The sequence below is a fragment of the Elephas maximus genome, chromosome 20 (genome assembly GCF_024166365.1).
Source record: "Elephas maximus indicus isolate mEleMax1 chromosome 20, mEleMax1 primary haplotype, whole genome shotgun sequence".
NCBI classification, from domain to species: Eukaryota; Metazoa; Chordata; class Mammalia; order Proboscidea; family Elephantidae; genus Elephas; species Elephas maximus.
The window spans coordinates 2,862,385-2,878,564 of NC_064838.1; the positions used below are offsets into that span (position 1 = coordinate 2,862,385).

General features: G+C 36.5%; 1 protein-coding gene across 2 annotated transcripts in view; it reads right to left on the minus strand.

Moving 5' to 3' along the window:
• The window catches only part of UBE3C (ubiquitin protein ligase E3C), a 200,002-nt gene that overhangs the window by 94,705 nt on the left and 89,117 nt on the right, over positions 1 to 16,180 (minus strand). For both annotated transcript variants that reach the window (XM_049863367.1, XM_049863366.1), the window contains exons 14-15: positions 7,104 to 7,208; positions 4,944 to 5,031 (exon numbers count right to left, since the gene is read on the minus strand). In XM_049863367.1, coding sequence (XP_049719324.1) covers positions 4,944 to 5,031; positions 7,104 to 7,208 — 193 coding nt within the window. The remainder of the gene's footprint in view (positions 1 to 4,943; positions 5,032 to 7,103; positions 7,209 to 16,180) is intronic.

Consider the following 16,180-nt stretch of genomic DNA (forward strand, 5'->3'; position numbering starts at 1 on the left):
GCAGCTGATATTTGACAAAGGCCCAAAGTCAGTTAGATGGGGAAAAGACAGTCTCTTTAACAAACGCTGGCCTAAAGTAACTGGATATCCACCTGCAAAAAAAATGAAACAAGACCCATACCTCACGCTACGCACAAAAACTAACTCAAAATGGATCGAAGACCTCAATATCAAATCTAAAATGATAAAGATCATGAAAGAAAACATAGGGACAATGCTAGGAGCCCTAATACATGGCATAGTATACAAAACATTACTAACAATGCACAAACACCAGAAGAGAAACTAGGTAACTGGGAGCTCCTAAAAACCAAACACCTATGCTTATCCGAAGACTTTACCAAAAGAGTAAAAAGATTACTTATAGGCTGGGAAAATGTTTTTAGCTATGACATTTGCGATCAGTGCCTGATCTCTAAAATCTACATGATACTGCAAAAACTCAACAACAAAAAGACAAGTAACACAATTAAAAAATGGGCAAAAGATATGAACAGGCACTTTACTAAAGAAGACATTCAGGCAGCTAACAGATACATGAGAAAATGCTCACCATCATTAGCCATTAGAGAAATGCAAATCAATAAACTACAATGAGGTTCCATCTTAGTCCAATAAGGTTGGCATTAATCCAAAAAACACAAAATAATAAATGTTGGAGAGATTGTGGAGAGATTGAAACACTTATACACTGCTGGTGGGAATGTCAAATGGTACAACCACTTTGGAAATCGATTTGGCGTTTCCTTAAAAAGCTAGAAATAGAACCACCATACGATCCAGCAATCCCACTCCTTGGAATATATCCTAGAGAAATAAGGGCCTTTACATGAACTGATATACGCACACCCATGTTTACTGCAGCACTGTTCAGCAGAAAGATGAAAGCAACCAAGGTGCCCATTAATGGATGAATGGATAAATAATGGTATAATCACACAATGGGATACTATGCATCAATAAAGAACAATGATGAACCCGTGAAACATTTCATAACATGGAGGAATCTGGATGGCATTATGCTGAGTGAAAGCAGTCAGCTGCAAAAGGACAAATACGGTATGAGAGCACTATTGTAAGAACTTGAGAAATAGTTTAAACACAGAAGAAAGTATCCTTTGATGGTTAAAAGGGTGAGGGGGAGGGGTATTCACTAATTAGTAGAGAAGAACTATTTTAGGTGAAGGGAAAGACAACACACAATACAGGAGAGGTCAGCACAACTGGACTCAACTAAAAGCAAAGAAGCTTCCTGAATAAACCGAAAGCTTCAAAGGCCAGAGTAGCAGGGGTGGATGTCTGAGGACCATGGTTTCAGGGGACATTTAGGTCAACTGGCATAAACACAAACCAGAGACTATACCAGCCTGAGACCAGAAGAACTAGATGGTGCCCAGCTACAACTGCTGACCGCCCTGACAGGGAACACAACAGAGAACCCCCAAGGGAGCAGGAGAGCAGTGGGATGCAGACCTCGAATTCTCGTAAAAAGACCAGACTTAATGGTCTGACTGAGACTAGGAGGACCCTGGAGGTCATGGTTCCCAGAGCTTCTATTAGCCCGAGACAGGAACTATTCCCAAATCAACTGTTCAGACAGGAGTAGACTGGACTGTAAGATAGAAAATAATACCAGTGAGGAGTGAGCTTCTTGGCTTAAGTAGACACATGAGAGTATGTGGGCAGCTCCTGTCTGGAGGGGAAGTGAGAAGGCAGAGGGGGACAGAGGCTGGCTTAATGGACACGGGAAATACAGGGTGGAGAGGAGGAGTGTGCTGTCTCATTAGGGGGAAGAGCAACTAGGAGTACATAGCAAGGTGTACATAAATTTTTGTATGACAGACTGACTTGATTTGTAAGTTTTCACTTAAAGCACAATTAAAAAAATAAAAAAAGAAATACCACATTCCTTACGCTTACTTTATATAATGCTTAGTATAATGTAATTTGGTTCTTAAAAACAGGAACAATTATAGCATCTTAAATCCCCTAAAGTATTTTAATCCTAAGTCATTATTTAATATAAGATTATTATGCCAAGGAAATACATGTAATTAGACTCAATTTGGCTTATAAAAATGACGGTTAAATACCTTTTAAATTAAAAGCACATGTACAGGAAAGAAATAAAAATTATCTGTTCAACAAATCTGGTTATCTAGCTAATTTTACTCATATTTCTCCATCAAGTGTTACCATCTTTAAAGGAAAATATAGGACAATCATCAATAGACAGGGTATTTAGAAATTCAGGTTCTTCCATTTGAATAAACGGAAAAAAAAAAAAATACAGCCTAATGAATTTTGCAATGTGACAGCATAATAATCATGCATGTTCTGCCACAAGTCAAGTGTGATTAAACAAATCATATATTATTGGCTATTTCTTTTCACACCATCTTGTTGATTATATATTTTAAATTAATGCAATGGCACTAAGAAGAGTTAGGATGACATCCCAAAGGTTTAAATTTTGTCCTAAAAAACAGTCAGCCTGCTCCACTATGTTACTGTCCTACACAACAATAAACTCTGATCTGGAAGAAAGACCACTAATGAGAAAGAAAATTTATTTCGGTCTTTCAGTAGTAGGTCTTCAGGCAGAAAATGCCTGCCTAGAAGCTACACAATCCATTCTATAAGTTTTTCACGTTTTGACTTTATAAAATAACATGCAATCATGTGACCACTAATGAAAATAAAGTTCTACTGAAAGGTAATCTACACATACACGCTATACTTAAAAAAAAAAAAAAAGTCACCCAAAATACGAGAATGAGGAACTGGTTAAAAACAAAATCACTGTTATAATAATAATTAAGGCTCAAATGTCTTGAAATGACAGGCTATGATAAAGTCCTAGACAATGGCACAATGGCTAAAACTGCACAAAACCCAAAATCATAGGTATTTTGTAAAATCAGCAATAAAAGTAGGACTAGTTTTATAAATTTATTTAAGTATTCTTGAAACACCTGATGATGCTTTCGATAACACTAAGGGAAGAAAAAAACAAAAAACAGACTGAAATAACTGTCCTATTTATTCATGAATTCACAGGGCTCTAACGTAGGCTGCTAAAATTGCTGAGCTACACGAGCCATCTCTTCCCCTTAAACCTCACCCAATCAACTGAGCTAATTTAGCCCTTTGTAAACCGCTGGGCCATCACTGGAAAAACAATATCCCTATAGGAAAAATATACAAGACAGTAGTTTATATGCAACGAATGTACGGAGAGAAATCTGTGACAGCACATGGTAATATTTTAAATCTCAAAATTTGTTCACTGAAGCAAAAACAGAAGATGTTTGGTGACAAAAAATAAACAGCGACGGCTCTCTACTAAATGAATCAATATGTCCAACATCTAGATTTAAACACGAAAGAATATGCTCTTTCTCAGAAATTTTATTCTCCATTTTTGTGTGAAAGCAATTTGAAACAAATATTTAACATTCTGGAAAACAAAAGATGTATCTCTTAACAATTCTAACAAGGACGTACAAACCTCAGGTAGAAACTGCTTATAAAATCAACACTGATCGAAGTATGAGATAAGCCATCCATAAAACATTAAGCAAATTGACATAAGATTCTAAGTCCTGGTGTTTACTAAAAACTGATAGCAAACACCAACCTCAGAAAGCTCATCTACTGTGATGGAAGCTTAGGAACATTTTCAGAACACACAAAGATTACTTCTACACACTAAATCCCAGTGAAATTAAATACTGAACTCTAGTAGCCCCATCTCCTTCACTGGTCTCATAAACTAAAATTAAGAATAAAGAAACAAAGACATGGAGAATCATGCCTCAGAGAGCTGTCTGTAATTCATAAATTATGAATATAGTTTATACCGCATCTTGCATACCTCAATTAGAGAAGTGCCAGCTAGTAAGAAAAATAAGATGAGAAAAGCTCATTGTGTTGAATAAAGATAGATATCACACTAAAAGCACAATTCGAAAAAGAAAAAAATTAATAAATTGGATTTCATCAATTTTAAAAACATCTGCTTTACAAACGATACAGGTAAGAATATAAAAAGACAAGCCACAGACTGGGAGAAAAGATGTGCAAATCACATATTTGATAAAGTAATTGTATTCAGCATATATAAAGAACCCTCAAACCTGAGTAATTAAAAAACACATGCATGAAATGGTGCTCAAAATTGTTAGTTGGGAAACACAAAATAAAACCGCAGTGAGATTCTACTGCACCTCTTTTAGAATGGCTAATTCTTTTTAAATGGCTTTTTAAAAGTGTTGGTTACAATACAGAGCAACTGGTGCTCTCAAACATTGCTGAAGAGAATGCAAAACTCTTTGGAAAACAGTTTTGCAGCTTCTTATAAAGTTAAACATACACCAGCCATCTGACTCACTCCCAGAAATTTACCCAAGTGAAACAAAAACATATGTCACACAAAAACCTGTTAGTAGATGTTTATAGCACTGTATTCCTAATTGCCAAAAGCTGAGTAAAACAAAAAGGTCAACTGATGAATGGCTTGACAAACTGGTACATCAATCCAACTGCATACCGCTCCCACTCAGCAATAAAACAGGAACAAACTATTGACTCATGCAACAACATAGCTGAATCGCAAAAGTATCGTGCTAAACGAAAAGTCAAACTCACAAACAAGGCTATATAGTATGATTCCATTTAAAGACATTCTGGAAAATGCAAAGGTATAAGGATGAAAAAAACAAACCAGTGGTTGGGGAAAGGGCTGGCTGCAAGAGGGCACGAGGGACAGTTTTGGCGTGATGGTTGATATTAACTACTCTATATGGTCGTTTATGGTGGTGGGTACACAAACTTATGTATCAAAAAATCACAGAACTGGAGACTAAAAGAGAATGTTACAGTATGTAAATTATACTTCAGTAAGCCCAAGTTAACAAAAGTACAGACATTATAGAACTCACCATCCAGGGTAGATTGTAATGGACCTATTCTTCCCATTCGCCGGAACCTCCACACATTTCTGGATGATGGTACATAGAGCTGGGTGACCTATGGGATTATCAAACCTTGTTTAGTACTTTTTTGTGCTCTATTACAAACGTTTAGCTTGTCAAATTTGAACAGAATCGGTGTTTTAAGCTTATTTATAATTATATAGGCCTTTCGCTTTGACCTACTGTCTTCTTGGTCTTTGCAGGCTACCTTTTCATGCCCTGTTTCTCACAAGGGTGTCCTTTTACATTTTTTAAGTGCAATTATTTTTTTTCTAATGAATACAAAAGGAATCTCTAATTGCCCTATCTAATAGACAGATGTGTAATATCTGGACACAGTAAAATATTATAATAGAATTACTTTAGTGAGCAAAACTTGTATCACAGTTAAAAAATTAAGTTTCTTACTATTAGCAAATATGAAGTGCCTCATAAATTTTTTTTGTTTCAATTAACTTGTCTGGATTAAGATCCAAATAAGGTTGGTACAGTCCAACTACTACTATCTCTTAAAGTTTCGTTGAATCTATAGGTTCCCCATACCCTTCATTTTTTTCCCTTGGAATTTCTTTATGAACAATCAGGATCACGTGTCCCACAATCTGGATTTTGCTAACTGCATCCTCATGGTGTTGTTTATCATGTACCTCAAACCTCTGTATTTAGATAGTAAATCTAGTGGTCTGGTCAAAGTCAGATTTGATGTGTCGGCAATAACACCTCATAAGTAGTACTGTGTTCTTTCATCAAGAGGTACATAGTGTTGGCTTGTCCTTGCCCAGATCAATGCTATTCCAGGTACAGGTCTGTAAACTGACAGGTCAGAACTTGAGATAAAGAACTTGTGCCAAAATATAAATCAATAACGTCATTGAACACACTGCTTGGTTCGGCGGACATGTTTCTGGACTAAGGAGGCAGTTCAGTGATTTCTCTCCTGGTACGAGTCCCGTGCCTGGCTGAGGGCATGGACCAGTCTGCAGTACAGCAGCACCAGGCCACAGACCCCATCAGCCTAGACCCTTCCCTGCACCAGAAACTGCACATCATCAACTGTTCGCTGAGATGACGTACCTTTCATAAAGGAAAGGTGAGGTAAATGCTGGTTTTTTTTAAGCTAACGCTCAAAATAATGAGGTGGTTCCTCTGCATGCTATAAAAATGACTAATGAAGTTCTTTTTCTTTTTAGTGTCCTCATGTTCTCAGAGATTTGCACGTATTTGATGTTTTAGTCTGTTGCAGTGATCATCTTTACTGACGCCCGAATTTTTCACCTGTGACCAGTCAGAGCCCCTTCAAGCTGGCCCTTGAGTCCTTTCACATAACTCCAGTAACCTTTGGTGTCCTAGCTTTCTAGTATGAGAGAATGTGCCACACTCATTTCTCACCCAAACCTGGAATCGGTCATTTTTCCAAGTAACTATTTCTTTTCAGTGGGAGCTGTGTTTAGAGACCACAATCTAGGACCTGGAGGTGTTCACACTCCTGGATTTGTTTCTAGACCTTTTCAGTATCCAGAACTAGAAAACATACTTAAAGACAGAATATATCATGAGTACATATTAATGCTTCTGGAACTGTCTTAAAACACAATTTTAAAACATATTTTTCTAATCTTGTTTCTTCTATACCCCACCATCCACCCTCTGACCCCCAACCGTAAGAGATTTTTTGAACAACAAAAAACAAAAACTTCATGTCCTCTGTTAACATTAAATTCTTTTTTTCTAATATATTACTGAACCTGCTTTGGATCTAGCTGTTAGTAATAATCAAATTTGTTTCCGCTCCTTTAGACAATCAAGGATAAGGTCTGTTTCCTTTAAGAGCTGCCCATATGTTTATTATTAATATGAAAACAATTTTTTTTCAACCCTAAAAAATAACCAGTAGGCTTCGATACAATTTGTGGTTAAAAAGAGTAAATGAGGATTAACAACTCAAAAAACAGACAATATTGCTCTATGTTCTATGTGACTTAACACTTCGTAATAAAAAAGTTTATGGTTTAGTTACATAGTAAGTAATGATTTAAAACAATTTTAAAGAATACATTCTTCTCCCCAGAAAGACAAAAACTGAAAAAATATTAACAAAAATATTTTAAAAAGATCTTTCAGTAACACCTTATCTGCTTTAATGTCCTCCTGTTCTGACAGCCAGTGATTCGGAGGACAAAAGTTTCTTCTGGTGTCTCTGGACTTCAACATCTTCACTAGATTGGTGATAACCTACAGAGAACGACAGGTCTATGTCATAAAAACAAGTTCAATAACGAGAACTGCACAAAAGCAAGTAATACCACTTGTCAGAAATAGAAGGAATATGATTCATTATGACACTGCACACTTCTTTCACCTAAATATCTGAAAGTAAATGAGATTAATTGAGGATCTCGCCACAAACCACCAGAACCAGTTTACAGAAAAGTGTTTCTGTCTACCAACCACAAGAACATATTATAAATACAAAGTAGTTAGTTATGTGCCAACGAAGAGAAAATTAATACAAATATCTACAAACGATACTTAGAAAAAAGGAGGGAGGATGATAAAGTTTAAAACACAAATTTGGGAATGTACAGTTTATTTGAGCCACAATGAAGGACATCTCCAAGTGTGATAAATCTGCAAATACAGCCACTGGACAAGCAAGACTGAACGATCCCAATTTTTATAGAGATTTCCCCTTTAAATCCCATAATTTAGCATCTATATACAATCTATATACAATAGCATCTATATACAATATAGCATACAGATACCAGAAATTCTGTGTGTCCAAGTAAAAAAGTTTAAAAAGGGCCTTTACAATTGTAGACATCTCAGACCACTACAGTGCAGACACCACTTAGGTGACACACCCAAGAAAAGAGAAAAAGGAACGCTGAGCACCTTGGTTCTGCAGACAGAACGACATCAGTAAAAATTCTCAAGACCCAGAACAAACCCGTACCTGGTGGAGATTTCTTACCAACTGAGAAGTGACATCTGTCTTGTGGCATTTAAAGGCCTATGGTAATACAATGGTGACACATTCCTTCCTGAGTTAGCAGACAGTTGCTCAGGTAAGGAGTCAGAGTCAGTTTAGAGTTAGTTATTCTTTGACCCTTGACGTTGCTGTGGTTGCTCAGAAGAAAGTTTGACATATTAGAAGTTCTGTGATTACTGTGCAGCCTGGGTAGATGGTTCTGTCTGGTTAACTGCATGGCTGGTCATCACAAAGGACTGTCATTGACCTAATGCACCTGAATTCTTGGAAGTCAGTTTTATTCTCTGAAGAGTAAAAACTAAATCTTAATGAGTCATGTTACATTATTTGTGCTAGCTTAGTTTGTGACACGTTCAGGTCAGTTCATATACAGCACACTAAACAAAAACCACAATATATGCTCTTCCAATAGTGAAGACAGAAATATAACCCTTTTGCATGATGAAAATCATATCTTTTCCCTCTAAACATCAATTATATTGATATTTTAAGTAAATTTGGATTTAATAATTACTGTGGAACTCTGCTGGTGCAGTGGTTAAGAGCTTGGCTGCTAATCAAAAGGTCAGTGATTCTAATCTACCAGCTGCTCCCTGGAAGCCCCACAGTGCAGTTCTACTCTGTCCTATAGGGTCACTATGAGTTGGAATTAACTTGACAGCAATAGGATTGGGTTTCTTTTTTTTTTTTTTGGTGGTTAAAATATGTTCATATGTTATATGTTACAACTGGTAACAGAGGACACACTTTCTGACAAAAACTTATGTGTATTTATTTATTCACACCCATTTATTTAAAGCTTACACATATCATTCCACTCAGTCTTGACATCCATGAATTTATCATCTCCATTTTGCAGTTGGGAAAAAAAAAGCTTTACTGAAGTAACTTGCTCAAGGTCATGCAACCACTAAGGGATAGGGCCAGACCTGCCTGACTCCAGATAGCACAATATTACCCTCTCCCTGCATCCCTCTTTACAATCCTTTTATGAGGTCACAAGAGGAAAAAGAAATGATTTCAAGAGAACTATTTCCATGTCTATGTAACCACATTATATTGTGTTTGTAAGGAAATTAATGTTACACACCTTTTTGCATCACTATGAAATTAAGCATTAAAAAGTTTCAATACAGGGCATCCTCATTCCAAATGTGAAAAAGGAAGTAATCACATATTACTTACTAAATGTTTTAGTACCACTGGTCCTCTTTCAAAAAAAAGGAAGGGGAAAATAAAAAAAAAGAAAGAAAAAGACAGAGGAAAGGAAAAGATACAAAAGTGATTTAAACCTAAGAGGATATGTCAAGGCAGGGATGTCAACAGACTTCCTTGTGGGAAAGCATATCTTAGTAATTAAATCTGACAGTTAACCAAACTTGAAAATGAACCCCAAACAGAATTTCCAGAGAAAAAAATACGTCTCAAATACTGCATTTGTTTTAGTTAAGTAGGACACCAATACTGCTTTTTGAAAGTATAAGTATGCCCCAAACACTGCATGAGACATACTTATACTAGTATAATTGTTCACTGTTTATCTGATATTCAAATTTAACTACGCATCCTATATTTTTTATTTGCTAAATCTGGCAATGCTAGTCCTGGACCAATTCCCAAAATGCTTTTTTAGAAATGTCAAACACCATACTTTAAAATTCAACTATTTAAATTACTTTTCCCCAACTTTTGAAGAAAAATACGAATTTTAAGAAACCATGAAAATTTTAATGGATCCATTTATTATGTCAAAACACCTTTCAACACACTCCTTCCACTGGTATTCATTTTCAATATCACGATTCAGTTGCCTCACAGACACTTAGTACTGAAAAAAAAAAAAAGTTTAGGGAGGTAACCACCCAGATAACCATTGAAAAATTACAGAAGTTGAGGGTTGTGAAAGGAAAACAAGAGTAATATTTTAAATTGAATAGAGAGCCAATGTTAAATTCAGAAAAGACCTTTTCCTTTAATTAATTTTATCGAATATTTTAGTACAGACATGCCTACTAGAGAAGGCTGTAACAAAAAGTTTAGCTGTAAACAGGACCTAAGTCATGGATGAGTTCAATTTTGCAAGGTGAAATCAAAGGTTATGAAAACCTGCCCCCCAAATCTGCAGAGTTAGGCCCGTGCTGCTCAACGCTTGCTGTGTATTGCACTCACCTGAGAGAGCTAACAACACCCACACTCGCGCTGACCACCAGAGATTCTACTTCAACTGGTCTGGGGGTGGGTGGAGCCCAAACAACACCATTTTTTTAAAAGTTCTCTGGGTGACTCTGATATGCAACCAGAGTTGAGAACCCGTGTGTTAATAGGAAGTACATAAAGAGCCAACAAGCAAATATTACAGAATAACTATCTATACCTAACTAAACATACATGATTTTAGCAGATTTTTACAGTTATAAATAAAACAGTATTATATTTATTGGATATGTTTAACTCTTGTCCCCCATATCATGTTCTTCCATGCTTAATCTTGGATTGTAAAAACAAATCCTCAAAACTAATAAAATTATCCAAGTAAATAAATATTCAGATATGTACACAATTATTACATACACCCTATTATACCATCAGAATTAAAAACAGGAGATACATGTAGCCAGGCTGTAAAACTTTTAAGACCAATATTAAAAAGATCAAGTAAATAACTGCTTAGAAACCTACAGACTCCACATAAACATCACACTAGATAACTGAGAAAGATTATAAATTAACAGGCATTGTTTTCACAACATCTGTGTATGCTTGAAAGTTCACTGGCTAGAATGAACACAAGAAAATCTTGACTAAATGAACCTGGGGAAAATATTCTTAAGCATTACACATATTATATCATGTATTTACAGATTAGATCACTTAAGGCTACCGATGTTAAAACTGTAACATTTCTGAATGGACATCATTAATGTTTAGTTATAACCCAAGTTCTGAAAGACAACTGGAAGGCTGAATTACATTTTACTATAAAATAAAAATCTTTTTATCTTAAGTCTGATATGCTTAAATAGCATTTAAGTAAAAATCAACCAGCTTAGATAACTCTTTTAAAAAATGTAATATAAAGAATGTGAAAAAGCAGATAATTTAAGGGTATTTAAGAGTGGTAAATGTTTTTAAATATCAAACAGGTAATTTTTAAAAACTTGATTTCATAATGAAGATATAATAATGAGATATTTGAAAAACGGGGGTTTAAAGTTAAAACTATAATTTGTATTGGTAAAGCACTATTTCTAAGACTATCACCTCAAAGAAGACAAGAACGTGGCTTTTCTAAAGTAAATCAAAAGTTTAGGATGATTTTTGCATCTTCTGTGCTTCTGAACTCTTTAGCTTTGTTGTATGTCATTTCAATTAGTAAAAATGTTCAACTATATAGTGATATTGTACAGTGATACTGCAAGAATAGTAAAACTGTCTGAATTCATTTTTGATCCCTCTGGCATGGGGCTGGAGCCCTGGTGGTAGAATGCTTACAGAGATTGACTGCTAACCAAAAAGTCAGCAGTTCAAATCCACCAGCTGCTCCCTGGAAACCCTTTTTTTTTCTTACAGGGTGGCCTTGAGTCAGAACTGACTTGGCCGCTATAGGTTTGGTTTGGTTTGGTTTGGTTTACCATGGAACCCAGCACAGAACAGGCATTCAGTGTTTGTGGAATGAGTTCTGTGTTTGAAAATAAGAAAAACCTAATCTATGATATTTACTGTATCCCCAAACCACCCAGTGCTGTCGAGTTACTATATATAAAACACTTTCAAGTTAGAAAGTTGTGAAATAACCTAACACTGATTACTGCTGTCAAAGGGTTAACCAACACACCCATGTTCACCGCTGCATTGTTCACAACAGCAAGAAGATGGAGACAACCTAGATGCCCAATCGACAGATGAATGGATAAACAAACTGCAGCACACACACACAATGGAGGATTACGCAACAATAAAGAACAACGAACCTGTGAAGCTTCTCACAACATGGATGAATCTGGAGGGCATTATGCTGAGTGAAATAAGCCAATCACAAAAGGGCAAATATTGTACGAAAGTACTACTGTAAAAACTCATGAAAGGGTTTACACGCAAAAAGAAACAATCTTTGATAGTTACAAGGGCAGGGAGGCGTGGGGATGGAAAAACACTAAATAGACAATAGATAAGTGGTAACTCTGGTGAAGGATAAGACAGTACACAATACTGGGGAAGCCAGCACAACTTGTACAAGGCAAGGTCACGGAAGCTCCATAGACACATCCGAACTCCCTGAGGGACAAAATTGCTGGGCTGAGGGCTATGGGGATGATGGCCTCAGGGAACATCTAACTCAGTAGGCATAACGTAGTTTAGTTTATAAAGAAAATGTTCTACGTTCTACTTTGGTGAGTAGCGACTGGGGTCTTAAAAGCCTGTGAGCAGCCATCTAGTATACTCCACTGGTCTCACCCCTTTGGGAGCAAGGAAGAATGAAGAAAACTAAAGACACAAGGGAAAGATTAGCCCAAAGGACTAATGGACCGCATCTACCACGGCCTCCACCAGACTGAGTCCAGTACAACCAGGTGGTGCCCAGCTACCATCACTGACTACTCTGACAGGGATCACAATAAAAGGTCCCAGAGAGAGCTGGGGAAAAATGCAGAACGAAATGCTAACTCAAAAAGAAAGACCAGACTTGCTGGCCTGACAGTCTGGAGAAACCTGAGAGTATGGCCCCCGGAAACCCTTTCAGCTCAGTAATTGAAGTCACCTCCTGAGGTTCAGCCTTCAGCCAAAGAGTGGACAGGCCCATAAAACAAAATGAGGCTAAAGGGCCACATCAGCCCTGGGGCAAGGACTAGACAGCAAGAGGGGACCAGAGAGCTGGTAATAGGGAATCCAAGGTTGAGAAGGGAGGGTGTTGATATGTCATGGGGTTGTTAACCAATGTCGTAAAACAATGTATGTAGTGCTTAATGAGACACTAGTTTGTTCTGCAAACCTCCATCTAAAGTACACTAAAAAAATGAAAAAGGAAAAAAAAAAACCTTAAAATGGAAAAAAAAAGGTTAATCAAGTTTGTTTACATAGCCCTAAATTATCACTTATTAAAGATATTTTTAACAACAGTATTCTCAAGCACATGTTTAATATACTACAAAATTACTTTTTATTCAGTAGTAAAAATACGAAAACTAACAAGCAAACAAAAAAAAACCAACCCTCAAAGACAGAAAAGGATTTGGTACAGCTCTGTAAGAACAAATTAAGTGTCTATCGTTTGTATCATTTTCCAGCTCTTTTTCAGGGTATATGATTAACCTGAACAGTTAATGTCTGGATGTAAGGATTACACCCCATCATTAAAGTCTTTTTAAAAAGACTTTTTGAAAATTAAAAAATACAAATAACCCACTAAGAAAGTAAAAATCATTCATAATACCACCCTATTTTTTTCTTCACTACAATTATAGGGCAGGCATGAAAGTCTCCCTCTTGGCTCCTCCTGTTACATCATCCTTAGAAGTGACTCCTGTTAACAACTCAGTCGCTGCACACAAAAGGAATACGAAAACAACATTTCCTTTCTCTTTACAGAGCTAAAGCAATTACAGCCATAAATTAAACTTCAGGAGGAGTGTATAAATTTGATATATGCATAAGCTGTTTTAGCAGTGTCAATGCAGGCCTTAGAAACTGACCTCAATCCTTACACTGACAAAGAAAGATGACTCTAGCCACTTAGAACTCTGTGTTCTGTGGCCAGCCAGCAGAACCTCTCACACAAATTAGTTCAGGAGGACCGTCATAATGCTGGAAAATGAAAACAGCTGGTGGTTGAAGGAGTCAGGTCTGACCATCTGCAGTTCTGTCAAAATCAGCGGAAGACAGGCAATCACTGGCAAAATGTTTTTCCTTCTTTGGTTGATTCTACACTGAGTTCTTCAAATCAGATTTGACACTGCTGCAGTATATAAAAAACGCGGATAAAATCTCATTTTAGTACTTTCCAGAGAGGTATATAGCATAGCAGCTGAGTTCAAATTCTGGCTTTACTACCTACTAGTTATGTGACCTCATCTGTAAAATGGTGATGATTATCATATCTTCTTCACAGGACTGCTGTCAGTATTAAATAAATTAATATATGTTAAGCTCTTAAAATATTGCCTGGACGAATGGACACAAAAATAGAGAGTGGAGGGAAAGAGTGTGCTGCCTCATTACAGGGAGAGCAATTAGGAGTATATAGCAAGGGGTTTATAAATTTTTGTATGAATAGTCCGACTTGATTTGTAAACTTTCACTTGATGCACAATTAAAAAAAAAAAAATATTGCCTGGAACACAGTACAGGCTCAGTTGCAAGTTTTTATTTGACATTAAAGATAGTTTTTCTTAAAAGAAAAACTAATAGTAGTTGATTCCTTTTCCACTCGAAGACTATGTCTGGATTTTTAAATTAATTTTAGGACTCAGCTCAATAGCAGCTAGTATAATTTTTTTTTTTTTTTGGTCAAAGAACAGGAATCCTATTCAGTTCTGTCTTCAAAGCAATTCTGTTCTAAACTCAAAAGGTCACTGTAACAACTCAATTTCAAAACTAAAACTAATCCATACCAAAAAAGTGAACTTTCACCCTAATTCTTAAAATCTCCAATGATGAATAAATTGGTACTGAGCCATTCTGAGGCATAAGAAAAATTCTACCACAAAATATTCACTTAATGTTCAAAACAAAATAAAGCTGGGAAAAAATATTTTATATAAAACAAACAAAAAAAAAAACCAAACCAAACAAAACCCTAAACCCATTGCTGTTAGAGTCGATTCTGACTCATAGTGACCCTATAAAACAGAGCAGAACTGCCCCATAGGGTTTCCAAGGAGCGCCTGGTAGATTCGAACTGATAATCTTTCGGTTAGCAGCTGTAGCACTTAACCACCACACCACCAGGGTTTCCAATATTTTATACAGCATTATTAAACTCAGAGATTTCCAGGTTCTAAAGATAAGCCCGTCACATGAAAATTATTGAAAATCTCAAAGGTGCTATAAAACAAAGAAATCATCTGACAATGTACACACAATCTGATAACCTACATAATGAAAAGCTTTATTAACAAGGATCCTAGCCTTTAATTAAATACTTAATGGAAAACACATATGCTACCATAAAACCCATAGCCAGGAAAAGCTTACATAAGAATTACACAGTAAAACCTGCGAAGGCTGGAAGCTGTGTAAGGTGGAAACCTGTCAGAGAAGGAAAACTCAAATATTTTCCACGAACAGAGGCCACGGCAAAGTGCTAAGACTGCACCCTGCCAAAGGCGGAAACCTTGTGAGACCCAGAGAAACAAGGCAGCCCCATCCAGCTCCAGCTCTCACAGGTTTCACTGTACATTGTAAACAGGTGAGATAGCTTATTTTTAACAGAAATGCTGCAAGATTGTCAATCTTTAAGAATGGATATATTAAGGGCACAAAATATGTGACCTTTAAAGTTTACTGAGGAATAGAGAGAGGTAATTAAAATAAATTGTGCAAACATATATTACACCAATCTGCACAAATTATAAATTCAATGATGCCTTAGTACTGTATTCAGTGCAATCAAAACATTATCAGTTACTCTCACTACTACTAATGGTCGTGCTCATAAGTGAAATGTGCTGTAAAACCAGGCAGAATGGGCTGGACAGCGACCATCGCGGACCTGTAGAATGAATAAGCATTCCTTAATTAGCCCATCAGGTTAAGTGCAAGCACTAATGGGCCTTTCCTAAAGTCTAGCTTGACATCTCTCTCCAAACATGGCCAAGAAGAAAGTTCCATTAGCAATATTAATACAAGCTTAGTTGATCATTTTCATTCAATTAACTTCTTTCAATTAAATAGATAGCTTGACAAAAGCAGTGATAAAAGACCCGAAGGGACAGCCGATGACTGGAACTGAGCATTAGTGTGCGAGAGGTCGCTGGTATTAAACGGACTGTAAATCCAGCATTCAATTTGGAAAATGCATTTCTCCTGCTCTCACTCCTTTAATGAGCAATTTTAGCTGACTAGATGTGTTTGCTGCAGAAATTTCATGGGAAGTCAAGCACCTTTTTTCTTTTCTTTTTTTCTACCCCCAGTAGTTATATTCTCAGCGGTGGCGGTTTCCTGCCCACATTCCAGCCACAGCAACTCATAACTTCTCTTCCTGCCGTGGTTAAAA